This window comes from Delphinus delphis, chromosome 3 (assembly GCF_949987515.2).
Source record: "Delphinus delphis chromosome 3, mDelDel1.2, whole genome shotgun sequence".
Taxonomy (NCBI): domain Eukaryota; kingdom Metazoa; phylum Chordata; class Mammalia; order Artiodactyla; family Delphinidae; genus Delphinus; species Delphinus delphis.
In genome coordinates, this window is record NC_082685.1 from 106,120,761 (window position 1) to 106,148,716 (window position 27,956).

The 27,956-nt window shown below is 36.9% G+C and overlaps 1 protein-coding gene across 2 annotated transcripts in view; it reads left to right on the forward strand.

Moving 5' to 3' along the window:
- The first annotated feature begins 862 nt into the window (after nt 1–862).
- The window catches only part of EDIL3 (EGF like repeats and discoidin domains 3), a 433,712-nt gene continuing 406,618 nt past the window's right edge, over nt 863–27,956 (forward strand). For both annotated transcript variants that reach the window (XM_060009191.1, XM_060009192.1), the window contains exon 1: nt 863–3,252. In XM_060009191.1, the coding sequence (XP_059865174.1) occupies nt 3,186–3,252 (67 nt within the window). In that variant the 5' untranslated portion in view covers nt 863–3,185. The remainder of the gene's footprint in view (nt 3,253–27,956) is intronic.

Sequence of the window (27,956 nt, forward strand, 5' to 3'; positions counted from 1 at the left end):
ATCACAGGACCTTTCAAAGTTTTTAATATGCTAACATTCACCATGAATCTTTTAGAGGCTGCTTTGATTGGCGATGTTTCCCAATCAAAGTTTCATTTGACTATGAAACTTTTTTTTTCCCCATTAACATCTTGGGGAAAGTAAGCCTGCAGAAAATATTTTGGGACCTGCTGTCTTCAAGTGATGTATAGATTCATTTTTGATGCTCTAGGCATATATTTGGAGAAGCTATAAAACTGTAGGTTGGATCATATGTGATTAGTAAAGGTCCTTTTGCACTTTGTGTGAGGTAAAAATTCTGAACAGAATTTCGCCCTTTTTCTTTTCCTTTTATAAAATGTCTATTTCTTGTGGTCCTTTAACATTTCTTATATTCCACTTCTGGACAGGCTGTATATGAGTTTAGTAAGAGTGAAATGAGTCCTATAACTGTAAATTAGGTAAAGTGCCTGGAATTTTCAAAATGAAAGGCTTATTAGTACATGATGATTATCAATAAGTGGGGAAAAAGGGGTAACTATGTACAGGGAGGTATGAATCTAAGATTATGTGTTAAATTTAGATTGGAAATGGGACTTAAAGTAGAGGTATTAAACTGGCAACATATTTTACAAGTCGACTACCAGGTAATACAGAATGGCTTTTATAGTCACAATTCACAGAATATGAATTTTAGTGCAGTTTTATGCTCTCCTGGAGTTTTTTTTTTTTAAGAACTTAAACTAAAAGAAAGAAAATTTTAGTAACATACACTGTTGCCAAAAAAATTATTTAACTTTCTAACATGCCTACTGAGGTCATATATTACCAGAAAAGTGGAAATAAACAGGGAGTAAATAGGAAAATAAACAAAACCCTTGGCACAATTTTTTTCTTTAATGTCTCATCACAGTCATTGTTTTCTGATTTTATTTTATTATTTATTTAAATTTTCTCGGAGTATAGTTGATTTACAATGTCTTGTTAGTTTCAGGTGTACAGCAAAGTGATACAGTTATACAAATACATATATTCATTCTTTTTTAGACTTTTTCTCATATAGGTTATCATAGAATATTGAGGAGACCTCCCTGAGCTATACAGTAGGTCCTTGTTTGTTACCTATCATATATATAGTAGTGTCTGTCTGTTCATTTTTGAGATTTAGTACTATGTTTTAGAAATAATACCTTAAAACTAATATTAAACATCACACTTCAAAAAGTTAAAGAGATACTTTATGATGGACATGCCACCACATGACTGATAAAAAGCATACTTTTAAAATTAAGTAACAGTGATGTGACAGAAAGTTGGAATTTGCTTGTTTAAAACTGCTTTGCTGCAGCTCTGGACAGTGGTACGTTACACTAACATCTGTGGCTTTAAGCAAGAAAACAGAATATAAATAAATGATTCTTCCTCTTTCCCTTAGCAAAATCATTTTTTTAAAAATGTTCTTGTACCCCCACCAAACATGAGATCTGAACAAACCTTGTTTTCAAATAATTTTTGTTGTTGCTCTTGTTTTTTTGTTTGTTTGCCAGCGGTACCTTAACTTCTCAGTGGCAGTATGCAGTTATTTTTCCATCAGCCTTACATCCTTGCTCTCACTTCAAATTCCAAAGGAAGGTAGAAATTGAAGTTTAAAGGAGTCAAGGAGGCAAAAGGAGATGAATTGCATGACCAATTGTCCTCTGCTATCTTTTTCTTAGTACATTCTCCTTTCAAATCTTTGCCTTCAAGAATGTTTCCTTCAGTGTTTCTTTGCTGGTGTTTCTGTCTCTCTCCCTACCTCCCTCTCTAAAAAGAAGAAAAAAAAAAAAAAAAAGGCTGTTTTTATTTTGGTACCTGCAACTGCCAGAGCTGAATCCATGTACCCTAAGCAAATATTTTAAATGGAAAACAGAGGAGAAAACACTATTGTAAGCCATGGGCTGTAGTTTGGTTCAGCCACTTTGACTGCAAAAAGCCAGTCAATTTATATTGCTTTTGGTGGGTAGCAGCGAAATTTGATCTACCATGGTGATGCTTCAAGAATCTGTCTTTGCCTTTTATTTTCTTGCACGGTCCCCAAACTCGCCCCGCTATTTCTCATCTGAAACAGATGTCCTCCTTGAGGAGATGTATGCCTTCCACTGGCTTGCCCTGTGCCTTCACCTTTTTGCCCCGGTGGACAGAGGAGCCCACAGGGCTCTCTCCCCAACCCTAGAGCCAACCAAAGTGCAGCCAGAACAGCAGCAGAGCAGCCCTGTCTTAGCTGATTAGAGGCTGGCTGCTGACTAGGTTGCATTTCCTGGAATCCGGGACAATTCACTTTGCAGCGTTCTGTCTCTCGGGCAGCTTTGTGCCCCAAGAGCCACTTTTCAAAATCTCTTAACTTCTTTTTCTGGCTATGCAGAGAACGGGACTTCAGAGGATTCCTTGACGTGGTTAATTATAAAGTCAGTGCTGGAAACCAAGAGAATCTCAGACACCAAGGGTTGCTTCCCTTAACCCCGGAGTCTCTGGCGTGTGTGCAGAAGGTACAGGCACTGTAGGAACTTCAGAGGTGGTGGCAGGTGCCAGGGTGTGGCTGCAGTTGTCTCCCTTTTCTCTTCCAGCAGAAGGAGCCACCTCTGGGGGGTAGTGGGGGGGGGGAGAAAGAGGGGGAGGCTGCTGGAGGGAATAGGAAGGAGGGGCGCGCGGGGCGGGCGGGCGCCTGCGAGGCTCAAGCTCACACGCACGCCGCCTCTGTTTGTACACAGTGCGCTCTCGGCTCGCTCCCTCGCTCCCCGCCTGCTCACGCTTCATTGTTCTCTTAAGTCAGAAGCCCCGCAGCCGGCCGCGGCGGCGCGAGCAGAGCACACAGTCTGCGGGTCCGCCAGCGCGGGTGACCCCGAGCCGCCGCCGGCGCCCGGCCCCGCCCGCCGCGCCTCGTCTGGGACCCACCCGCAGAGGAGGCTGAGCCCGCTGGCGACTCCCCGGAGCTCGCCCACCTCCCAGCGCCCCGGAGCGCAGGCAAAAGGGGAAGAAAGATTCCTCTCTTTGGTCGCCACTCTTTCTTGCTCTCTCCAAGAATTTGTTTAAGGAGACGCTGCAGGAAAAAGACATCTTCTTGAATCCTCTGTCGGGGCGGGGTCTGCCGCTGCCCTGCGGTGCAGCCTCAGCGACACTACCCTCCACTAGGACCCCTGACCAGCAGGGTCACGTCCGAGAGACGGATCATGAAGCGCTCGGTGGCTGCTTGGCTCCTGGTTGGGCTCAGCCTTGGTGTCCCTCAGTTCTGCAAAGGTGAGGCGACGGCCCCGGGCGCCGGTTGCGGGACAGGCAGAGAGTCCCCTGGGAAACGCTGCGCAGGGGGCTGGAGGAGGTACCCCGGGCGCTCCCGGGGTGGCGAGCGCCGTGGGCGGCACAGAGGAGGCTGCGCCCTGCCCTGTGTGCCCAGGAAAAGTGCTCGCAAAGTCAGAGAGGAGCATGCGGGGCTGAGCCGGGAAGAGGGTGTGGGGTACCCAGATGAGATCGAGGAAGGACGGGGATGCAGGGGAGGCGGGAGGGAAAACATCTTCCACGGCTTACTTGGCCCCCGGGTAGCCACGCGAACCCTCCCTGGGCAGTGTGGGTGATGCCGGCTCCCGGCTCCAGACGGGGCTTTCGCTGGGGAGCGAGGGAAGCGAGCGTGCCCCGGGAGTGGAGGAGTGGAAAGGGGAAGAGTGCCTTAGGGCTGTCCGCCTCCAGGGTGCTGTGCTCTGGTGCCCGGCCCACGCCAAGCAGTTTGCAAATCCGAACCCGGTGCTGGGAGTTTGGGCGATGGGTGCGGTGGAGACGGGTCTGATAAGTCAGTTTGGCTTTCTCCCATCTCCCCATCCTGGAGGCGCAGCACCAATAGCAGAAAAAAATCCAGGAACCCGCCCTTCCTGTAGCCCAAAGGGCCTCAAGCTTTGCTCAGCATACCCTCCTGGTAGGAGCCTAACTCTTGGTAATAGGGAATCTTGCGTTGCGAGACAACCCTGGCGCCCCCGCCCAAGAGCGGAAAAGTTGTAAGAGGTGGTCTGGCGGTGGTTTTCATGAATTGCATGAAATAAACCAGTCTGTTAAAAAAAAAAAAAAAAAAAAAAAAAAAAAAAAAAAAAAAACCAAAAACACAGGACTTTGAAGAGTCTCCTGCTGAGTTGCGTAGTTGGCTTCCAGGTCCCTGGGAAGGATGGCCTGTCGATACAAGCCTTGGTCTTGGTTCCATCTAAGCTCGCGTTGGCGTTGGAAGTTGGCGCCTGGAAAGGGCAGGGGGAGCTGCAGGGACTCTGGGTAGGTTGCTCGAGGCGGACCCGAGTCCCTTCTGCGCCCACATATACAGGCGGCTCCTTCTATGCGTTCAGTGGGTAATGAAACCCTCCGCAGGCTGCTTCAAGTGGAGAGCTGAGTGCACTACAGGGTTTAAAATGCTATGCTTCTTAAAAAATGTGGCTGGATTAAAAAATGCATTGACTCAAATCCATTTGAGATTAGACGCTGAATGAATATTCTACACCATTCATCCACGCACCCATCCGTCTATTTGTTTCACAGGAAAATTGTGAACTCTTGGGCTACTATTTGCCTAAGAAGCAGGGTGTTCCTGGCCAGATGCCCTCGGTGCCCTATCAGTAGCTATCCAGGCCTCACCTTTCCTCGGCCTCCCTCCCTCCCCCAGAATGTGGCTATTTCCCCCTGCGAGTAGGTGTGTGCCTCGCCCGCGTTTACTATGTGCCCTTCCAGTTATCAGACAGGCAGCCAGCCACTCCACTGAAGGTTAAGGAATGGTAATGGCTCTGTAGTTGCACTGCGGACTGCCCCAGCTATACGAAAAAGACAGTGCTTCCACTACCGATATTTCTCCTTTCTTTCATTCCCCGTCTGGATTCCTTCTGCACTTTGATCCCTCAGCAGGAAAGGAGAGGGAGAACGGCAGGCATTCCCCTCCCCTCCTCCTTTCTCCGCCTCCGTTCCCACCCCAAACCGAAAACACACACTCACCCACTCACAGGCACCTACTCCTTGACACCATCGCCTCCATCATCACTCCTGGCACCCAGGCGGAGGGCGGCGCAGGTGGAGGAGGAGAAAGTATATCTAACCTGTGTGCCGCGCTAGCCTCCCTAGGTCTGGTTGCTGGAGCCCTCGGGCGCGGTGAGTCCCGTCTCGCTGCAGCCGGAAGCTCTGCTGTCCAAAGATACACACGCCCAGGACACAGCTTACTCTTGGTGTGTTGCCTGGGCTCTCTTTCCGTCTCCTAGACAATGCTGGGCAGTGTGTACTCCACATTCTTCCGTAGATTTCTCTTTTTGTCCAGACGGCCTGTGAGGAGAGGGATAGGAAAGAAATGGACCATTTTCCACGAGCTCTTTTTGTTAAACTTGCACCTTTCTAATTTATTCTCCCTCAGCTCTGCAGAAAGGCAGAGTACAGCTTGCGTGACATCTCCAAACAATTAAACTTTGAGCAAACTTACTGAGGCCAGTGTTAACGATGAGAATTTACCTTGCACCTCTCCCACCCCACCTCCCCAGATATCATTTGTCTAATGTATACGTTTTATAAATTGGTGTTTCCCCGTGTGGGTTGCAATTTACGCATATTAATGACTGGGATTTGATAAGGACATGTAATTCCTTTTCTTAGTCGTTTTTATTTTAAAATTAAACCAGTGGATCAGTCAGATTGAATATTTCATTAACTCTTAAATTATTCATTGTTATGGGTTGCTCTAAAAAATCCAATTACATGCATACAGTTGCAGCAAGCACGTGACATCTTATGCAATCTGTCCCTGTGCTTGCAGTTTGTGTCTGAAGTCTTTAAGCAAATGGCACTGTTTAAAAATGTCTAGATATGTCCTAAATACTATGAATCATTGGCATTCACATTTCCTTTTTTAATCAATGGTGATTTTTAGTTAATTCTACATGGGGATCAGTTAGTACCTGAACAGTCTCACTCGAGGTAAAAACACCCATGCTTCTATGATTAGTATAGCAATATCGATGCTGAAATAACAGGTTACTGTACTTTAAAAAAATTATTACACATTAGTGTCTTCATTACTTGATTTACATGATCATTAATTTTATACTTTAACAATCAATGCCAGCTGCAGATTCCAGGTGAAACATTAAAAAAATAATTTGGAAACACTGAATTAAAAATAATAAGTAATTGAAGATAAAATATCCTGCTGGTACAGTTTGACACTAATGCAAAGAAAGCCCTGACCACTGTTATGATACAAAACACATTTTTTCCCTTCTGGTCCTAAAAAAGTTTTTTCTAATTATTTTTGAAATATTTTCTTAGAATTGAAATGTATTTTTGTTTTAAATTTATATTGTTTGGGGAAAACATTTATAATAATACAAATTAAGGGTTAAAAAATGGAAATGGTCTGTTCTCCCCTCTGCAGTCTTGAATTTACAAAGATCTTCAAAACCAGGCAAATGTATTTTACTTCTGAACTCTTCTCTAAATTAAAACTCTCTTGTATTTTTCTCAAATATCTTAAGATCAGTGTTTATATAAAACATGTATTCAGGATATAGGGTATTTTTAATAAATATTTTCATAAAATTTTCCTTTCTTGTTAGATACATACGATTTTTCCTTCTCACAAAATGAGGATACCATATACAGGACTAGACTAAAAAAGCTTGGTTGCTCAAAACCATTACAAAGTATAAGTTTGACAGTTTTTAGACTCTAAATTAGTAGTCCACACTCGTAATTTCACTGATTAAGATAAAAATTTTAATTAGGTAATTTATTTTTAGAACTTTTCATCTTTTGAAGGGTTTTGAATAATGGGATGGCCTGTAGTTGTTGTTTATTGAACGTACTTGCAGGCGCCAATAGATTTGAGTATCATTTATGATGTAGGTTCATTATATTCCTTGCCAAATAAACCCACGAAAAACAGTGTGGGTTTCAGAACTCAGTTCAAATCAGAGTAAGTCAGAACACTTGGGTACTGAGAAACAAACAGCAAATTTTGCAAATATGTAATTAATGGTATGGCTTCTCTCAGGCTAATCAGTTTACTCCTATGAGTTTATATGAGTTTGAGTTTATTTCCTAAGTAGTTTGCAAACTGATGTTATTATGATGAAAAAAAATAGTAGAAAACCAAAGCCAAGCCATTCCTATTACTTAATTCTTACCTGTCTTTTAAGGAAGATGTCTAGCATGTTTTTGTTTTTGTTTTTTAAATCACAGCCCATATAATGATTACAATATCTTTTGGTTAATCAAAGCAAACATGTAGTTATATATAAAGACTTAAGTTGTTGGCTACGTGAAATGGATTATTGAAAATTTTCTCATGGTTGTGTGATAATGCTAAAAATTAAGTACTATAAATACTTACACTGAATGAATTACCACTTAATTGTTACTGAAAATACCTCTAAACAGTCTTTGCTTTGGGGGAATTGTTGAAGGGAAAAGTAGACTAGGATCATCGACTATGCCCTTGCCAGCAGGTGTCAGGATAATCAATGGAGATCTTTTAAAGGAAAGATGTTGGGTGGCGGGCGGGGGAAGTAAAGTAGTAAATGTTAATCTGCAAATCCACATAAAGTGACTTTCTACTCTCTGTGAAACTGATATTATTAAAGTTTTCAGTGCTCCCCTGAGAAAGAGAGGGAGGGTGAGTTGTAAGGACGTGCTGCTTGTACCACAGGATTTTAACTTGGAAGCAGAGTTGCTCTAACTGCCACACACAAATAACTTATATGTCTAGGTTGAGCCATTATTTCTCAGGGGGTTCCTGAGTAACTTCCAAGGAAATGCACATAGAGCTATGAGGAGCTTGTAGTAAAACAGTTATTACTGAAATGTTTGGCATACTTTTAAGCTTACTCTCCATACCAGCTGTAAATTTTATACATAGAAGTAAGTACTTGTTATATTGATTTACATGGATGTATATTCAACTATTTACGTGTATAGATCTAAAGTACTGGAAGAGATTACAGCTTATCCTTTTCTGTCACAGTGGTAAAGTGTATGGTTCCTAAAACTTGTAAGTTTCTAACTTAAGTCACTGGCCAAAAGAGACTAAATGACATAATAAAGTTTTGTCATTACCCATTTAAGCCAGTTATTATTCCTTATATACGTGCCTATTGTGTTTCAATAGCTTTCAGTGACTTGACATTATTTGTTTCTAATTGATCCTTAACTGAGAACCATTCCTCAAAAATTAGTTCTAGCATCTGCTGATATAGCCCTTAAAACAGTGTTACAGATTCACCGTTACACCATTTCTACACGTTCTCTCTGTTTTTTATAAAGTCGCTGATATCGTGTCAAGCAGTCTGTCTCCAGTGGTATCCTTTCTGTGTCACAGTCCTCCTTAAATAACCCCCCTCCCAACATTTCCTTGCTGGATAGCAACTAGGGCACAGCATCCACTATAAAATTCTGTCATCATTATTAAAAGGTTGCAAATCTCCAAAACACTGTGGCATTTGCAATTTGCTTTCTTGTGAGGAAAAACAAATGACAATCTAAAGCCTCTACTACTAAATCCTGAGGTTTAAAACATAAACAGAAATAAATTAGGATCTGAATTATGGAGCAACTCAGGATTTTACACCTTGATATGATCACAGTATCCTGCCTAAAACTATCAACTGGGCAATAACTTATATCCACCCCACTTGTAGAGAAGTATCTTGCTTTGCCTGTAGCACAGAGCTGAGAACCTAGGAGAAAACATCAAAAACTCCTGACCACCTAAATTAGATAATGCATTTCGGCCTTAAATCATATAGAAAAGTCTATTTCTCTTGGTTTTTAAGTTCCTGGGCTCTCTATAAACTGAATTCAAAAAATTAAAGACATATGAGGTAATAGGTCAGACTTAATCAGAGCAATAAAGCCTGGCAGCTGTTAGACAAAGAGGAGATTGAAAAAGTATATGTAAAAGCAGAGCTACCTTACAGTGTAAAAAACTAGAAAAAAACATTTATTTGGGGTGGGAGAGGGGCTATGTTTAAAGGCCAAAAGGCGTTACCCTGTGAGAGATTATGCTTGTATTTGATACCAGTATTGATCTTGCATCCTAGACAAAGACTCACTGAAATATGTTCAACATTTGGGGGATACAAAGGCAGTGAAATATGTGCATTATTGAAGAGATTTTTGTCCAAAATGTTTAAGCTTGAAAAACCTGTTTAAAGGTGAAAGAGACATATCTGAAGAATGTACTTGTTTGAAACTTTATTTTCCCATCATTTCAGATAATATGTTGTTATACATTTTTTATTGATTTTCCTCCTAAAGTAATAAATGAAGGTACAAATTACAAAACAGAGGACTCAATTTTGTAGAAAAGGAATAGATCTCAGAATGCAGATAAGATGCCCTGTAATTATTTGGTAATATTTTAGAAGAAAATGTACTACTATTTTGTTTTAAAATATGCATTATTATGCTGATAGAAGCTGGGTAGGATTTGTTCAACAGAAGATTTAATAGTGCATGAAGTAGAATGGAGGATTTAAGTTCAAGAATTTAAGTGAAGGCTTTTTGAGTACTAAAGCACTTTTGAATGTGATTGTTACTATGGAGAAAGAAAATTGACTCTAGATCTAAGCTTTACTTTTTTCTGTTTTCTAAAACAGGTCTGTATCAAACTGATCAGTCTCTTTAAAACTAATTTAATATAGTAATAACAGCCCACAGACGGAAAGGCCAACGTTTTAATCTCTTTTTGTTAAATGATTTTGTGCATGATTGAAAGCGGTCTCTGAATGGGTTAGGACACCATGCATTCTTTTTTATGCTTGGTATTTGATGAAGACATTTATTTTGGGAATGCACAATATTCCTCTTAAGTCTCTTCTTGTACTGAGGTCAGGATGACCATTTACTTTTTACTGCTACTGGAGATCATATGAAGACAGCCCAGGTCAAACGGGCTCATGACCCTTGGGCAGAAAAGACTGGGACAGTCAAGTGGGAACATTGGAGAATATTCTTATTTGAAATAAATTGGTGAATCCCTCCCAGTAGCATAGAGCAGTCTCCCAATTATAGGCATCAGTCTTATCTTTGCTTACATCTCCGATACCCTTCTCCCCTCACATGTTTGGCTCCAAATGCTAATTGAACTCTAATTTTATCCACACACTTTTTCCTGTTTGTTTATTCATCTTTTTTCTTTCTATAGTTTAACTTTTGTATTGTCAACACCATTTTGAAATTGTCTATAGGCAAACAAAATGCAAATTACCATTCAAAATGCTTTCATATTTATTTATAAATTCTTGTGTCATATGTTGTACTTTCTACAGAGCCAGGGCTTAGAGCAGTGCAAGGCAAAACAAACAACACAACTATGCAACAGCAACAACAAAACCGAAACGCTCAATATATATCCAAATGAATGGAGCTATCCACTCCCCACCCCCACCCCCGTCAGTGTTCTGTGAGAGATACCCACATATTTTAAACAGCAGTATGTTATAAAAGATAAGTCCAAAGTAGTCCCAGGAAATTTAAAAGCTTTGTTTCTCGCTTTGTTACATTAACTTTTTTTTTTTTTTACAATATATGTTATAGAGTGAACTACTTTGAAAATATTTCTCAATACTCCTGCAAGAGCATTGCTAAACACATAATATTAACATGCAGGCATGACAAGAAGTGCTGTGTTTGCTGTGCATCTTCAGTTAAAAGAAAAACTACCTCTGAGTGATCAATTTCTTTGTTAGATACAAGGTGCTAACATTTCCAGCTAACTTTAATTTTGATCTAGAAACAATAATTTTTCGGACATCAGTTTGTTTTTTCCTTTCTTCTCTTTATTTGGGGAGTGCCACCATGTCTATTTAAGCATCTTGCTAGATAACTTAACAAGGAGCATTCATTAGGATGTCTTTCTTAAGTATAGTTAGTAAGTATAGTATTTATTTAGTGCATGTTATGTGTTCCCCTGTTCTAAGTACCATCTTTGATTCTCACTCTGATTCTATGAGGCAGGTACTATTATTATTTACATATGAATGAGAAAAGAGATACAGAGAGGTTAAGTACTCTCCCAAATAAATAATCTACTAAGTAGCTTGTTAGAAATAGGATCCAGTTTAAATCTAGAGCCTGCTCTCTTAACTACTGAACTATGCTGTATTTCAGTGAGTGACACATCCTGTATGTCATGGACATATTTTGTTAAATGATTTTCTTATTTGTAAAACACACACATCATATCCAATTTCTATTTAACAAGTAGATATTTTGGAAGGGGTAAATTATATTTATTTTCTTGGGACAAAATTTTTAAAATTTTCAAATTTAATTTGGTAAAGTGTCAATACATCTTTTCTTTTCACATTCAGAAATAAAGAGTGGAGTATGCTCTGTTTGGTCAGAAAGAGTTAATGTGTCTTTCAGAAAAATGCATCACTAGTATGAATAGTGAAGACAGGAAAAAGAAGAGGAGTACTCGGGAAGGGATTCAAAACGTTGCCATTCAATTTTATTTCAACATGATTTTTATAATTTATTTTGGTTTTCTAGGATTCCATTGCTTCACTGTTATTCAGTATGATATGTAAGAGCATACTTTATAATTTTCAGATACGTTATGTAGGAAAAAGTGATTTTAAAGGTTAACAGATACATAATGTAGGACATAGTGATTTTAAAGGTTAACTAGGTTTTTATTTCTGCTAGTTTGATGAAGGTATTTTATTTGCTTTACATTCCATCCTCATTTAATTTTATTTCTGTGTAACCCCATTAAGAAATTTGAGCCAAACAAAAGCACCAGATGGTCTCAAACCGTATCAGCTAGAAAATTATATCTTCTGGTTTCTTTTAAGAGTTATTTAACCAAGATATTTATTTTTTAAAACTAGAATTGGATTAACATTAAGTATTTTACAAAATAATGAAAATTCCATCATATGAGATCACCTTGTTAATATCTTCTTCTGTACATCTGTATGGTATTTTATAGTTGAAATGGACCTCTACATGCTTTATTATATTTATTCCCCTAAAATAATAATAATAAAAACAATAGTTAAAATTTCTTCAGCATTTCCCATGTCTCTTCTAGGAAGCATAAGCAGAAAAGGCATTCTTAATCTCATTTAACAGATAAGGAACCTGAGGTTTGAAAAAGTCACATCAATTATAATTCAACATGTCCTATAATTCAAGCAACCAGTGACAGAGTTTGAACTTGACTGTGATTCCAGCTTATCTTTTACTCTTTTCTGCTATACCACTTTGCTTTAGGTAGTTATAGTTGGTGCTTTTTTCTCAGTTCTTGGACCCACAAGATGAGAAGAAGGAGTTGGTGTACTACTTGCTTTTTCGGAAACTATTCTAACTGCCTCTTAGTACAACATTCACACTTTCCTGCCATCAGCCTATAACATCTCCTTTCCTCTCTGGAGCCAATTATCAACCATCACAACATCCTGAACTTCCTCAAAGGCTTCAGAACCTTGTTTCTTCTCTAATATTTGTTCCCTTAAAAACTTGTGACCCTTTTAATATTCTGGTGTTAAACTTCCTGGAAGTTCCCAACACAAATGATTCCCAGCTCCATTCTTAGGTACCTACTGGCAATGCTGTTCATTAGACTTTCTCATCGCATGATTTGCTCATTTACTAGTACTTTAAATTTCTCAGACTTCCCATTTCTTGCCAGAATTCTCTGTCTTTCTACCTCTCCTTGCCCTTCATTCCCAGTAAACCCACTCTTGTCATTGCTCTAATTTTCAGTTCTTCTTATCTCTCTTCTTTACCAACCTGGTCTTTGTGGTTATCCATTTCAAGATGTATTCAACCATTTTTGAATTTTTCAGCCCACATGCTTTCATTATTTTTGCTTCTTTAAATCTCAAACTAAGGTAATTTCCAATGTCCCTTTCCCCTCATTGGCCATGAGAAAACTGGAGTTCTGTCAAGAAGTAATAGGATCCACTGGAAACCCTGGTGAATTTGAAAGGTTGAGTTGTGGGTCCAAAAGGGAATGAGCAAGAAAGAAAGTGATGGTATGAGGAGTAAGGTGATGGGGGCATTGCGGTAATTAGACTATAATTACAGATACTGATAATTATAAATTTGGGAGTAAGTTATGGTTGAAGGAGGGTAGAAGACAAGATCATTGGAAGAGGTGAGTCAAAACACATGGAAAAAATATTTATGTGGGTATTGAAATTCCCCAAAAAATTATACCAAGAGAAATGTTGGAGCGAATGATAGTGAACCAGGAACAGAAATCTTTAAGGAGTGAGAGAGGTACAGAGATGAAGAAATAACTATAATAGGGGGATAGTATTGGGGAATAGAGATTTATGGCATGAAATTAAAACTGGGTAGGGTTTTTTTGCTGTTGTTTTTTTTTTTTTTTTTTTTGAGCAGAAGGAGAGAATATTCAGGAAGTTGCACTGAAGAACAAGAGGGACTCCTGCCACATCTCTATAAGCTATGGGAGAGAAAACGGTAACCAATTAAGAGAGCTGCAGGGTAGACAGTAATCAGAGGAGAGCTGATTTTCTCTAGAGCAGGAAGACAGATGTAATAGCCTAGTCCCAGGCATCATGCACTTTGGCAGTCTTCATCCTACACCTTTTGACACATTGAGCTCATTATGATAATTGATATATTCACTAAAAGCGATGCTTTCAAGCACATAAAATATGTTTTCCTATGCAACAGCTCTTTTAGACCTCACAAAAACCTAGTGGATTATTATTATCCCCATTGACAGATGAAGCTATAGACAGAATAATTCTATTCCCAGTGATAAACACTCAAAACTAGGTTTTGTAGACCCAAGTCCAGGACTCTTTTCACTTTAGCACAATTGCAGAGAAAAGCCTTAAATCCGAGGAAAGATCCCTTCTAAATTTAAAGCATAGCTGGGTAATGGGAAGATGTCCTACTTTGTCCTATCCAGATAGGCCTCTATGTATTTTGAGGTCTGCAGAGTTTAGGTTACTGGGAATGTCTATATCTGCTTGGTGGCCTTAATCCTTGCCCATCTTGGATTATTTGTCCAAATGGTTCTTACTGGAAAACAACATTATCACTAGGGGAAGTTTTGGTTTTCTTTTTTCCTTTTCAATATGCTCGTAATTATGCAACCTTGTACACAAAGAATTCTTTTTCCTCAATTTACATGTTTCAAATATTTGTAAACCATAATGTTTCTTCTTTAGTTTCTGAGATGCTAAAGTTGTACATATTTTTCCTTTAATCTGTCCTTGTAAGCCATTCCTTTCATCATTTTAGTTGTGTCATTTGGAATCTGTCCAAGTAGCCTACATATTTATGCAACAGGCTTGCCAAAACCTCAACAGGGAATTCCATGGATGTGCTTCCCTAAAATAACACCACACACATTAGTCTGTACTTTTTAATTTTGCAAATACAATCTTAATTTTTAATCTATTGATTTGCTGGTTAATTTTTTCTATCAGACCACCTTTTTCCAAGTAATACTTATCTATGTCATTTTTATTTCATGATTTTGTTTTACATTAGCCTTCACTGGAGTTTTACTTTATATTTTTCTTCATTCTGCATTCAGAATGATGACCATTACTGCTGTATGATGTATTCTCTGCCCACAGAATCTCAGAATAACCTGATTTCTTCACTGTAAATTGTTATTCTGCTACTTATTGCTATTTTAATATCATGTACATATCAGCTAAATAACAATACAATGTACAAATTCTTATCCTTACCTTTTTTGCATATTATTTCTTTTGGGGCCTTTGAAGTATTCACTATCTTCTTGAAACCATCATCTGTCTCTATTTCTGTATTTTTCCTATTTCTTTATTTATTTATAGCTATCTCCTTCTATATGTTGCCATTTTCTGCTCCCAGATCATTCCTCAGCTTAAACTGCAAAACCTCAGAGAATCTTTGTGATCATCTTCTCCAAGTACTGAAGCATCAACATACACATAGATACAAACAATATACCCCTGTCACTAGCTTCTATTACTGTTCTTTTTTGAAATTATGCATTTTTCGAAAATCACATTTATATAATCACTTGCTTATTATCTTATTTTCTCTCTTGTTTGTAATGTCTTCTTGCAAGCTCCATGGGGACTGGAAGAACATCTGTTTTATTCCCTAATGGATATATCCAGCTCCAAACATGATGCCTTGTACACAGTAGGCATTCAATATTTGTTGGCTGAGTTTTTGCATGCATGAAGGAGTGAAAAACATGAATGAAAACAACTCTGCTGGTGTATAAATCTTTCTCTGGTTAAAACAAAAAATATATTCCTTTAATAGACCCATTAACTAATTTAATAAATTCTTATCTACTTGCACTGATGCATTGACGTGTGATTTATGGCACAAGTGATACACTTTCAGAAAACAATAAATACTTAAGTAGAGGCAAACTCTAAGAGCTGACTAAATAAATTACCAACTTGTTTTCATCTCTGTCTAATGTATAAACACTTTAAAGTCGAGATTCGGGTTTTACCTTAAATTATCAAATTACAATAAAATAGTTGTAATTGTATATGCAAGATAGACAGTAAGCTTCAGACTATCATTTTATTATCAGGAATTGACAAGAAATGTATATGCAACAAAATCAAAGCACTTGGTGGTTGTTCATTGTCAGGTGGAGGAGCTACAGGTAGCCCTTTGATCTGCTAATTGTCCCAGTGCCTTGGTGATCACTCCCATGAGCACCACCAGTGATAACTTTCCTCCAACCATGACTTCTTTCCCTCCTCCCACCACGCAGTCACACCTGCTGAACCCAGATGTACTTGGCAGAGGGGAAAAGACAGCACCTGGGCACTGTGTCTGCCCAGGAGCCAAGAGCCTCTGAAACAGCTCTGTTTAGAGTTGTTTGTGTAATGACCGTCTTTATGTCACTGCAAACTGCTTTTTATTTCCCTTTGGGCAACTAGACTTCTACCTTTCTTAAATGCCTAGGTGGTTCTAAAACAATTTGTATGCTTGTGACCCCAGTAATTGTGTGATTTCAACTTCTAGTCTAAAAGCTCTGAAGATGACATGTCTTTCTAAAAAAGGAATACAACGGCAAAGGATTATGTAGAATAAAAACGGTAAAGTCTAATGCTTTGCTCTTTCTTATGTGATAAGAAAGAAACCTTGGCTTTTTTTTTTTTGAGGGACAGTTACTTCCTCATCCTTGTTTAGTTTTAATTATTTTTTAACCTGAAGTATATACTCATTGAAGAAAAGTTGTAATGGTAACACTTTGGTGTCTATATATAGAGACTTGTTTCAATAAATAAATATCTCAAAGTAATGTTTTTAACCATAAAGTAGATCATACCACCTAGTTTCATAATTTATTCAACAACATTTTATTAAGTAGAGATGGATGCCAAGAACTGTTCTGGGTGTTGCAATTACAGACGGTGAACAAAACAGACAGAAATTCTTGCTCACATAGAGCTTACATTCTAATGAAGTGGAACAGAGAATAAACTAAGGAAATTGTCTTGTAGGTTTAAAGGAGAGGGTAGGGATTTCAGGAGTGGATTTCATTTTTATGTAGGATGCTTATGTCAAGCCTACTGTTCAAAAACATTAAGGAAGTGACTTACATGTTGCAAATATGTTGTCTCAAGTTTCATTTATCTTTATATTTATTATGTTTAATATGCAAAAGGTAAAACAAATTTATTTTGTAAAATAATCCATATTTTCCTTTATGAATTCTGCTTTTGGTATCATAATTAAGTTCACAAGAATCGCCCTTTGTTTCTCCAACCAAATGGTTGGGTATGTTCCAACACTACTTAAAAAAAACTGTTAGAAAATAAGGTTATGTATCATATAATACATTAGAATATTTTCTAATTTATTCACATTATATATAGCATTAAAATGTTTGTGAAGAGTTACATGTTTATGCAAAATGAAACATATTACAGTAATCTATATACAGTGTGATAACCACAAAGTGGAAAAGGAAACATAAAACAAGATAAAGCTCCCAGGTTCAGGAGTCAAGAGTTTTCAGTTTCAATAGATGACTAACCTTAGTTTTCAAAAATAAATAAATAAATAAAATGGGAATAGTAATAATATAGCCTGACTCCTAGGATTATTGTGAGGATTTAATGCAGGTTAAATGCTTAGAACAATATTTTTGTCCTGTGATGGATATGATGATAATGATGATGATGACACTGTAGTCTTTCCAGTGCCATAGCATAATGCATGGCACACATTATGATAAAAAATTAGCTGGTAAAAGAATGGGGTTTATCCATTCATTTTTTTGATTGGATAAAATTGATTTTTATCCAATCAATTTTTTTTCTCATTTAATTATTATTTTACTTTTTGGTGCAATATTTATCAAGAAGACTTCAGTCTTTTAACTGAGATATAACTTACAGGTATATTAATATAATGTGTTGTTAAGAGAATGGAATCAGATAGACTGGGAGTTGGATCCTGGATCAAACCGTCAGTAGCTCTGAAGCCTTCTGCAGTTTGTCTAGCTTGTAGACTATGGATAAAGTAGTAGGAATCTAATAGGGCTGTTGTAACGATTAAAAGATATAATCCATATAATGTGCTTATAGATCTTGGCACAATATAAACCTCAATAAACATTATCTATTATTATTTTCTTAATTGTGGTTGTGGCTATTACTGTAAAGGGGGCAGTTACATTGGGACACATTCCCGAGGAGAATGGTATAAGGAGGGGATGGGAACCTGGATGGATCTGACAAATTGGCTGATCAACAAAGTCTAGCAATTCTTGAATTTATGCTAAATGAATCTTGGTTATGTTTCTGGCTTTATTTGTATTTCGGGGGGTATTTAACTGTCTTATCCATTAGGGCTACTATAATAAAAATACCATAGACTGGGTGGATTATAAAAGACAGAAATTTGTTTCTACAGTACTAGAGGCTAGAAAGTCCAAGATCAATGTGCCAGCAGATTCTGCGTCTGGTAAGAGCCTACTTCCTGAGTCATAGGTGGCCAGTTTTCACTGTGACCTTATGTGATCAACATGGCAAGGGAGCTCTCTGAGGCTTTTTTTGTAAGGGCACTAACAGTACTCATGAGGCCTCCACCCTCGTGACCTAATCACCACCCAAAGACCCTACTTCCAAATACCATCATATTGGGGATGAGGTTTCAACATGTGGATTCTGAGGGCACATAAACAATCTGTAGTATCATCTGCAGTAGAATAGCCTTCAATGTCTCCTAATGCAACAGGAGGTCTTTGCTTCCTTTATATTCTTTCCACTTAGGTGCACTTACTCTCTACTCTGAATATTGACTGTGAGTTGTGTCCTGATTTATAAGCTATAATAGAAACTTCTAAAATACTTTAGGTTATTTTCATTTCACATTTTGCTTTAGAGGCCTCAACTGTGAATATGGTATATAGGGAAGTTTACAGCATGAAGATTTTTTAATCTGCTTATTCATGACTGGTGGTCTCTGTGGTCAGTACTTAGTATTCAGAAAACTGTTATCTCTTATGTATCTAAATGGGTAAAAATTAAGCTCATGTTGGGCTAAAGATTTTAAAATAAAATAATTCTGTTTGCATTTTAAATAATTGACTTTTATACTGTCCCCTCTTTGGGGGAAAAAAATGCCAGAAAAACAACAACAACAACAAAAACTTTCCATTCAGGGAATACTTTTAAATTAAATACAAGAAATAGATATACAAACATGTTTTAAGAATTAATGTAGAACTATATGGTTTCCTACAGAATGACTCAGTTTGTTCAGATGAATTAAGAAATAGACATTAATGATTTTAGGGTATAAGACTACTAGGTCAGTTTGTACTTATTTTCAAAGTAACATTTATGACTAAAATCAGCTCGTGGCCAAAGCAAGCAGGATTCCACATGAGATTTACATGGTTAAAATCGTTGAGATTTATCAAGAAAATATATTATACATGGACTATTTCCAAGTCAAGTCACAGTTAAAAACATTATTTTGAGTATTATAAGAGAGTCTCCATGAAGGGGCAGTGGTAATACAAAGATTCAGGATTATTTACCTGTTTTGAGGTCAGCTAATTAGTAATCTTAATTGCATTTACAAAGTCCTTTTTGCCCTGTAACATAACATATTTAATGCGTATAACATCAAGGAGTGAAAATCATGGGACCAGAATCCTACTATTGTTTTTATACATAATCTCATGTAGATGCAGGTTTGTATAACTTCATCTGCTGTAGCAGTGTGGACTAGTTTAGGTCTCAAAAAACTTATTTGTGGCTCTACCAAGTACTTGCCTTGTGACTTTGAGCAAACTCTAATCTCTTGGTTTCTTTATTTGGCAAAAATAGAGATAATAGCCTCTACACTATTTGTCTTTTAGGCTTATTATAGTGATCAAAATGAAAATGAAGCAATATACTGGGAATGATTTTGGAACCTGAAAACTGTCCTATAAATTGTTTGGTTTGGTGGTAGCTTCAAATTCTTGCTTTGTTTTCTATTCCTTTATAGAGTAAGCTAGTATTAGAAGTCGTGATGATTCCTGATATTTTATATGATACTCCCTTCATTTGTTCTTGTATGTTTAACTGAACATATCCAGATGCCATGAAAACTTTTGATTACAGTTGTTTGGAAAAGGAACATAAACACACTAGAAATGATGACAAATCTGATATGTAGGTATTCACTGCATTATGAGAACTTAACTGGTGGTGATCAGACAGCTCCTACATGTGAAAATGGGCATATTTATAGCTGGTATCCCCAAATGTCCCTGATTTCACCTGCCTTTTTCAACCCTAGGTTGAGATCTAGAGTGGCTGGCTTAGAAAATTGTTTTGTTCGTGCAAATACAGAGAATTAAAACATTAAATCATCCTCTCACCCTCCTGACAAAATTGCCACCTCCAAAGGAATCAGGGTCATCTTCTCTCCTGCTATGTTCCTGCTACATTCTAGCTATGTTCCTGCTACCAAAACCTTCAACTTCTTCTTGTCCCAATGCCAGTCCACAAAAATAGCTTAATACAAATTTCCTTAAAAATAGTAGCAGTGACACCATTTAAAATATTTTAGCTAGTGTTATAGAATTGTTTCTAGAAAAACATGCTTTATTTTGTTTCTAAAAAGCTCAATTTCAAAATTATATATGGATCATAAACCATAACTTATTTTTGAATTAGCAATTTCTTGATACTTTTCAATACAAGAATTAGCTTAGATTCTGTTACCAAAGTGCAATCACATTGTTGAGATTTCCCCCCAGTAAATATAAATGTATACTATATATATGTAAAAAGTTAATACTTTATTGTAAAGGAAATATTAAATTAGAAGAATAAATACCTTAATACCATAATAAATGACCTCTTTAGTAATAGAGTTCACCTGGTGATTGCTTTAAAAATAAAATGTATTCAGAAGTCAACTTTACAAATAGGAAAATAAAAATATAAGCAAAATTACTGCTAAAAATAATTTCTGTATGTTCTTTGGGAAGAGGTATAGATCAATTTGAGTTAACATTTCTTGATTATTTTAAAGAGATTATTTTTTTAGTTTTGTGTTCCCCATAATTCGAGTACCCTGAAATATTTAAAATGTTATTACTGATAGCAGCTGCACAGTAAACCAATCTAGCATTGTTGGTTTCAGGTTGCTGGTTTAACTTTAATTGGGAATCTGTTATAAACTAATAAGTCAATTGACTTTGGGATAATAAGAGGCATAAAGAACTCTTCCAGGATCAATTGTGTGTGAAAGCAATTATTAGGAGCAAAGCCTAGAATCAGAGCCCGCTGAAGCATGCAAAGTTTAACAGTGACTTCTTGGGCTCTTTTATGTCAGTATATCAGTCTGAAAGTATGCATTTTAAAAAGTAACTGCATTATAGAAAACTTAATATTTAGGTCATTTGGCAATATGGGGAATGTAAACCATCACTCCAGAACAGTGTAGCTTGGATCAACCTTTTTTTTTTTTTTTTGATTCTAGAAATTGTAGGAAAACACTGACTATGAGGAAGATACAGTTTAACAATTTAGAGCTTATTCAGATGGTTCGCTGGTTCCCTGACTCCTACAAAAGGAAATTAAAGTAAAATGAATTGATGAATACTTTGGTTGCACTCCAGGAACTTAAACACTGTTGTTTCTTTTGTTGGAGTATTAATCAAGGTGTGTAGTAAGGCAAAAAGATATTACTGATATGTGCTTTTAAAACTGATAGTCCAGAAATTAAGTGGAAACCACTCCAGGAAACCTACTAATACATGTTTATAGTTAGAAATTGCTTCTTTTGACATTACTGCTCATTTGGGAAGTTGGCTTATATATATCCTAAGTTAAGTTCATTTTGTTATATAAGCTTGTTATTGTAGGGTGTTACTCAAACTGCTGCTATGGAACAACATACAGAAAACTCTTGTGTAACCAGAGTATTTGTGACTTCCAATTTAGGTTATTAGTCTTATGTTGGAATGGTCTCTGTTGGTTTTTTAGGTTTATGAAAATTGCTGATATATTTGTAGTAACAAAATGGTACTATAAATTTTTTGATATACAAAACACCATAACAATCTTAAGTGTCTAGTTCAATGCATTTTCAAAATTGTATGTGCCCATTTAATCACTAACTAAAACACGATATAGAATATTTCCATAGTCCTAGAAAATTCTCCCATGCTATATCCAGCCAAATTCCATCCTTACCCCTCCTCTCTGCAACATCTGTTTTTTAAAATTTCTGTCACCATAGATTAACTTTGTCTGTTTTTGGACTTCATACCATTGTTAGTATGGGGGAAGAGAGAGAGAATTTTAGTCTGGCATCACTCACTCAACATGATGAGTTTATTTATCTTTGTTATTGCACATATCATGAGTGCATTCCTTTTTATTCTTGAATAGTATTTCATATAAATATAGCACAATTTGTTTATTTGTTCTCTAGTTGATAGACAATTGGGTTGTTTCCTGTTTTTAGCTATTATGCATAAGAGTAATCTGAAAAATCTTATGGAAGGTTTTTTTTCCATAGACATATGATTTCATTTCTCTTGGATGAATACCTAAGAATGTAATTGCTGAACCATAGATACATATATGTTAACTTGATGAAAATCTATTCAACGGATCTCCAGAGTGATTTTTTCATTTTCCTCTCCCAGCAGCTATTTATGAGGGGTCCAATTGTTCCCATATCACCACCAAAATTTGTTCTACAATTGATGAACAATGAAGGGGTTAGGGTCACTAACCCTCCACATAAAACTGACCCACAGTTTAAACCCCTGTTGTTCAATGGTCAACTGTATTAGTCTTTTGATTGTAGCTATTCTAGTTGATATGAAATGCTATCTCACTGTATTTTTAATTTGTGTTTCTTAATGACTAAGGATTTGAGGACAGATGAGTTTCTTGACATTCATGTACCTTTTGTGAAGTGTCCAATCTTTTGCAAATATTACTTTTTGTTACTGTTGTTTGGGTATTTTAAAGCTGATTTGTACTGGTTCTGTGTATATCCTGAATATGAGTACTTTGCCAGATACATATTGCAAATATTTTTCCTAGTCTGTGGCTTGATACTCATTTCTTAATGGTGTCTTTTGATGTAGAACTTACTGATTTTGATGAAGTGCATTTTATCGATATTTTTCTTTTAGAGTCAGTGTTTCTAATGTCCTGAAAGGTCTTTGCCTGGCCCAGTGTCACAAATATATTGTCTTCTTTTTTTCCTCTAAAAATCTCATATTTCTGTTTTTTACATTTAGGTTTATGATCCTTCTTAAATTAATTCTGGTATGTATCACAAGGTGCAGGTTGAGATTTACTTTTTCCATCGGGAGATTCAGTTATTTCAGCACCATTTGTTGGAAAGACTGATTTTTCCATTGAATTGACTTGGTGCCTTGGTTGTGTCTATTGTGTCTTTAATCTCTTTATCTTTACACCAATACCAGGGTGCCTTGATTACTTTAGCTATATAGTAAGGGTTGAATTTATGTAATTTCTTCTAAATATATTTTATTCTATATCTTTTGTACTTTTATATAAATTTTAGAATTAACTTGTCAGTTTCTTCAAAAAAGCCTGCTGGGATTTTGATTTAAATTGCATTGAATTCATAGATCACCTTGAGAGGGATGGCCATATTAACAATCTTATCTCTTCCAATCAATTAAGATATTATAGTTGTTCATTTATATATCTGTATGGATCCATATTTAACAAAAGGACTAATTCCTTTTATTTTTGTAGAGTTTTATAAAATATAAAGCATTTTACATTGATTACTCATACTTTATCTTGTTTTAAAACAGGAATTAAGTATGAAAAGTGGAGATCATTCAGCACCACAGTGTGCTTCACAGTGCTTACAGAAGCACTTTGCACATAGGATATACTTGATAGACAAATTGAATTCCCAGAAAACCATTTTATTAATACTGTTATAACATGACAATGCTGTTGGAAAAAAAATAGCATTTCTAATAATGAAGTTTTTTAAACTGAAGTATATAAATATGCAAGTTTCCAGAAAAATAAACTGAGATTCATAGCATTAGACCCATTAAAAGCTGAAATGACAAAACCTTTAAAACACTGGGAAGTAGTTAATGGAATCAGAGAAATTTAGAGTACCTGTGAGTATTTTATTCTCCTAGAAATAAAGATTGCACTTTAGCCAGCTTAGATAGGTAAGTGCGTCTTCTATTTATAAAGATAATGGTAGTTTTAGTTATTTCTAGCTTTTTACAGAGTAGTCAAGCTCCTAATCGTCAGAGGCTTCATCCTGCTTTAGAAGCTTAAAGATCGTGTGTGTATGTGTTGATGATCTTATTCCAGAAGAGTGTTATCACCAGAAAGCTTTTGCTTTGACTGAATCTCTTGAACCAAGTCCAAACGAATGTGATTTTCTTTGAAACAGGTTGAGCAAAACCCATCGTCTATTTTTTCTATTACCACTTGTTTGCAGAATTGACTTAGGAAAGTGGACCAAAGCTATACTGAAAGGCAAGACATATGCTTTTGAGCCACTCATTGCTGGTACCTTTCCAGCACATTCGAAAATATTTAATACGTTAATATGGAACCTAGAATATTTTAGGAAAAAAATATTTCTAGAAGAATCTTGCTATATAACTGTAAGCCACTCCCCAAGTAAATTATTTTTGTTGCTTTATATGATAATTAAACGGTAGATTGAGTTATTGGAAAAGGGATAGCATTCTTCCTGCTTGAGAGGCCATTATTATATCCAGTCTCCTCCCATGATTTAGATATACCACATATGATCACAGTGAAATGAAGTAAAAATCTTCTAAAAGACTACTTTTTGTCATGTGGATCTGCGATAAGATTTCTCAGGTCTATACCAAGCACTACTTTGAAATTTGCTGAGGTCTTTTTTCCTTTCAGTGTTTACTGAGGTTCTTATTTAGATAATTACCATTCTGGAGGTTACAACCTACACAGGTGATGGCATTACTTATTCCTTCTTTACTAATTTAATAGGAAATGACTGATAAAGGGCATTCGATTGATCTACTCACTTCACATTAAGAGATGTTTTTGAGGGCAGTGAATCTATTCCCAGGCTTCAAACACCTTGGCCTTTAATTTGTCAAACTTCAGTCTTTAAGTAAATTAGCTGGGTTCCTACTGAATTAATTGAATTCGGAGAAGGCTGTACAAATAGTTGTTCCTATGTTTTCTCACACATTTCTGTAGGGTCCAAACTGTTGGAAAGGAATTAGAGTCTGAATTACTCAGTTACACCTGTAACACCTGTTCTTTGACCTCACAAAATCTCTCCTTTTCCCTCTACTAACCCTCCTCTTGCCTTCCCTTACTTTTCAATTCAGCTTATATCATTTTGCCCCATGTGAGCTGCTCCGCTGTGAATCTTCAACTCCCCCAGGCCTTGAGCTGCTTTCACTTGGTATTTGTTCAGCCGTAGATGGTAGTAATAGTTCAGTGTTTCAGTCCTAGAAACACATCCAGTAGGTGCATTGAGAACAGATTCATCTCGCAGGTGTACGTATAATATTTAAAACTGTTATATCAGAATGAATTTTTAATTCCATAATGCTAATTATAATCACTGAGGATACAAAAAGATACTGGAGACTTCTGATCATTCACTCCTTATTTATTATGGATTTAGATAAAAGGAGTTAGTTGAACAACTTGAATGTTTAATGGTCTGAGGCTGAGATGATCTGACCACAGCAGAGATAAACCTGTCCCACAGTCTGTGCTGCAGCCCCCATTCTCCTGGTCAGTGCTTGGATGGGCAATGCCAAGGTTAGCCTCTGCCTCTCAGGTTTGGGTGTTTTAACTGATGAATAACCTCTTTTCCCCAATCCTGTTGATCCACCAAAGCATTCTGACATTCTTTGTTTGGATACAATTATACATTCTGTTAGTTCCATGTCAACTGTTGCTATCCTGAAAAGCCAATCTTTTCTGTTGGGATTTTATAATTTAACCAGCAGCTGGCAATTTTATTTTTTAGTTTTCCAAGTTCTCAGGGGACTCCCAACCTGTTTAAAATTGCAGCCTCAGTATGCATGAGCCATATAACTAGAGGGCCATAATGTTGGAATTTAAAATCTCGGGTTTGTTATTTATATCAGAAAGAAAATTGCATATTCTAGAAATGCCCTTTGTGCTTTTACATTAAATGATTAGCAACGTGTTATATCATTTATCTAATTAAATTCTTATGTGATCAAATTCCGGGCAAAAGTTGGGAACTAGAGAGGACATTTATCCAAATTCTTGCTGTGTTGAGTATAGCTGCCTTGCACATTTTATGAAATGCTATAAAGTCAGACATGCCTGGTAATGTCTTAGTCAGTCAAATGGTTGATAAAAATTTTATTCATCATATTTGTCATCTTAGACTGAAACCACAAGCTAAAAACCATAAAATTTAATTCATATGGAGCAGAGCAGCAGAAACATTAAAATGGCAGTTCTTAATAAACCCAAATTCCCATGCCTATGTGAGTGCTGTCCTTCAAAGTAATCACCCAGGGATGTTTATTCCTTTTTTCCAAATGATACCACAGTTGTTCAAATGGTATCTTAAACTCCTTTTGGAACTGTTTTTAAAGCCACAGGATAAAATGAGTACCATCTTTTTCATGCCACAGTTAGATTCTGTCCCAAAACTCAGCTTTATTTTTAACTAGTTTACTGGGCTTGATACTGAGAGATGTTTTACTTCTTCTAAAAATTGTGTAAAACCTCAAATGACCAAAAACTACCACTGTTTAGGTTCTTCAGTATATTATAGCACAATATGTGAAAGCAATTTCAAAAGGGAACCTCGTGCTGCTTCAGAGCAACTTCTGTGTCACCTGCTCACGTGACATTATTGTAGATATTTGTGATTATGAAGAACACTTTTCTGTGGCCTTATGGCTTACACATGATTAGAGAAAAGTGCCCCACTTAGGGTCTAAGGAGAAGAGAAGATGCATTAAATAGTTAGAGAAGGCCAGGTGTATTTCCAGAACACAGTCTCTATCTGTAATGCATTCACTGGAACCGGCCTCTAAACCTCAAAGTTATGAGGTTCCAGGGTATACCAGAGCTAATTATTGCCTGTGCAGAATGTTCCTTAGCTGCATGGAGTATTCTTGTGGTTAGTCTGGGTTTTCTATGTGAATTCTGCTTCCTTGTGGCTGCCATGACTGATTCAGCAGCCCTGGAGAGAAAGAAACGGGTGAACACTCTGCCCGTGCTCCTAGTGATCCTGTCCTTCCCATTTTACTCACAGAAAGATAAGAACCTGATGGGAGTCCTGGGGCAGGGGTTGGGGGTGGGAGTGGGGCTGCCACTAAAAGTGGGAACTGACATCAGAAAGATTGTTCTCTCAAGGTCCGAAAAGCCAAATAAATGATATTTGAAGACTCAATTCCTGAATCATTGATATAATGACTACTTGGAAGAAAATAAGTATGACCAGTTAGGTCTAAGATAATATAGACGAGGAAGTAATAACACTGTATCTGATGTGGTAGCAGAATAATGGTCCCCCAAAGATTTCCAGGTCCTAATCCCTTGAATCTGTGAGAAAGAAACTTTGCAGATATGAGTAAATTAAGGATCTTGAGATGGGGAGATTATCCTGGATGATCTGTTGGGCCCAAGGGGCTCTTAAAGTGAAAGAGGGAGCCAGGAGAGTCAGAGAAGGAGATGTGATGATTGAGGCAGAGTCGAAGTGAGGATTGTGAAATAGACTCAACTGGCTATTGCTGGCTTTGAAGATGCAGGGGGACCTCACAAATCAAGGAATGTGGGTAGCTTCTAGCAGCTGGAAAAGGCAAGATAGCAGATTCTTCTAGAGCCTCTAGAAAGGAATGCAGTCATGCTAACACCTTAATTTTAGTCTAGTGAAGCCCATTTATATTTCTTTCTTTCAGATGGTAAGTAAGATAATAAATGTATTTTGTCTTAAGTTATTAACTTTGTGGTAATTTGTCACAGCAGCGACAGGAAACTAATATAGTGATGCAAGAGCATCTCTCCCACTTACATAATCCTGGCCATTCCCTCCTTATCACCATTCTTGCTTTGGCATCTTGAATCCTGGGAATGATATATTTTCACATGATTTTTATGTGATTGGTTAAGATTTTTAAAACATTCATAGAGTGAATCATCTGAATTAGAAACTAATTTAGAGGAGAGTATGTTTAAAAATATGTCTATCAATTCATTTAAGAAACTTAATAGTGGTAATGAACTGGATTACAATTTTCTCCCACGAGTGTGTTCCTTTTTCTTAATTTTGATGTGAAATTATACTAATACTCCTGCAACTTTGTTAAAAATTATCCTAAAAGTTGTCTATATAATTTCAGTACTAAAATATTGTTATATTTAATATTGCCTGAGATAAATGGACCATCTGCTGAGAATTGGAAGCATTTTTCCTTTCACCCAGAGATCTATATATCTAGAGTATCA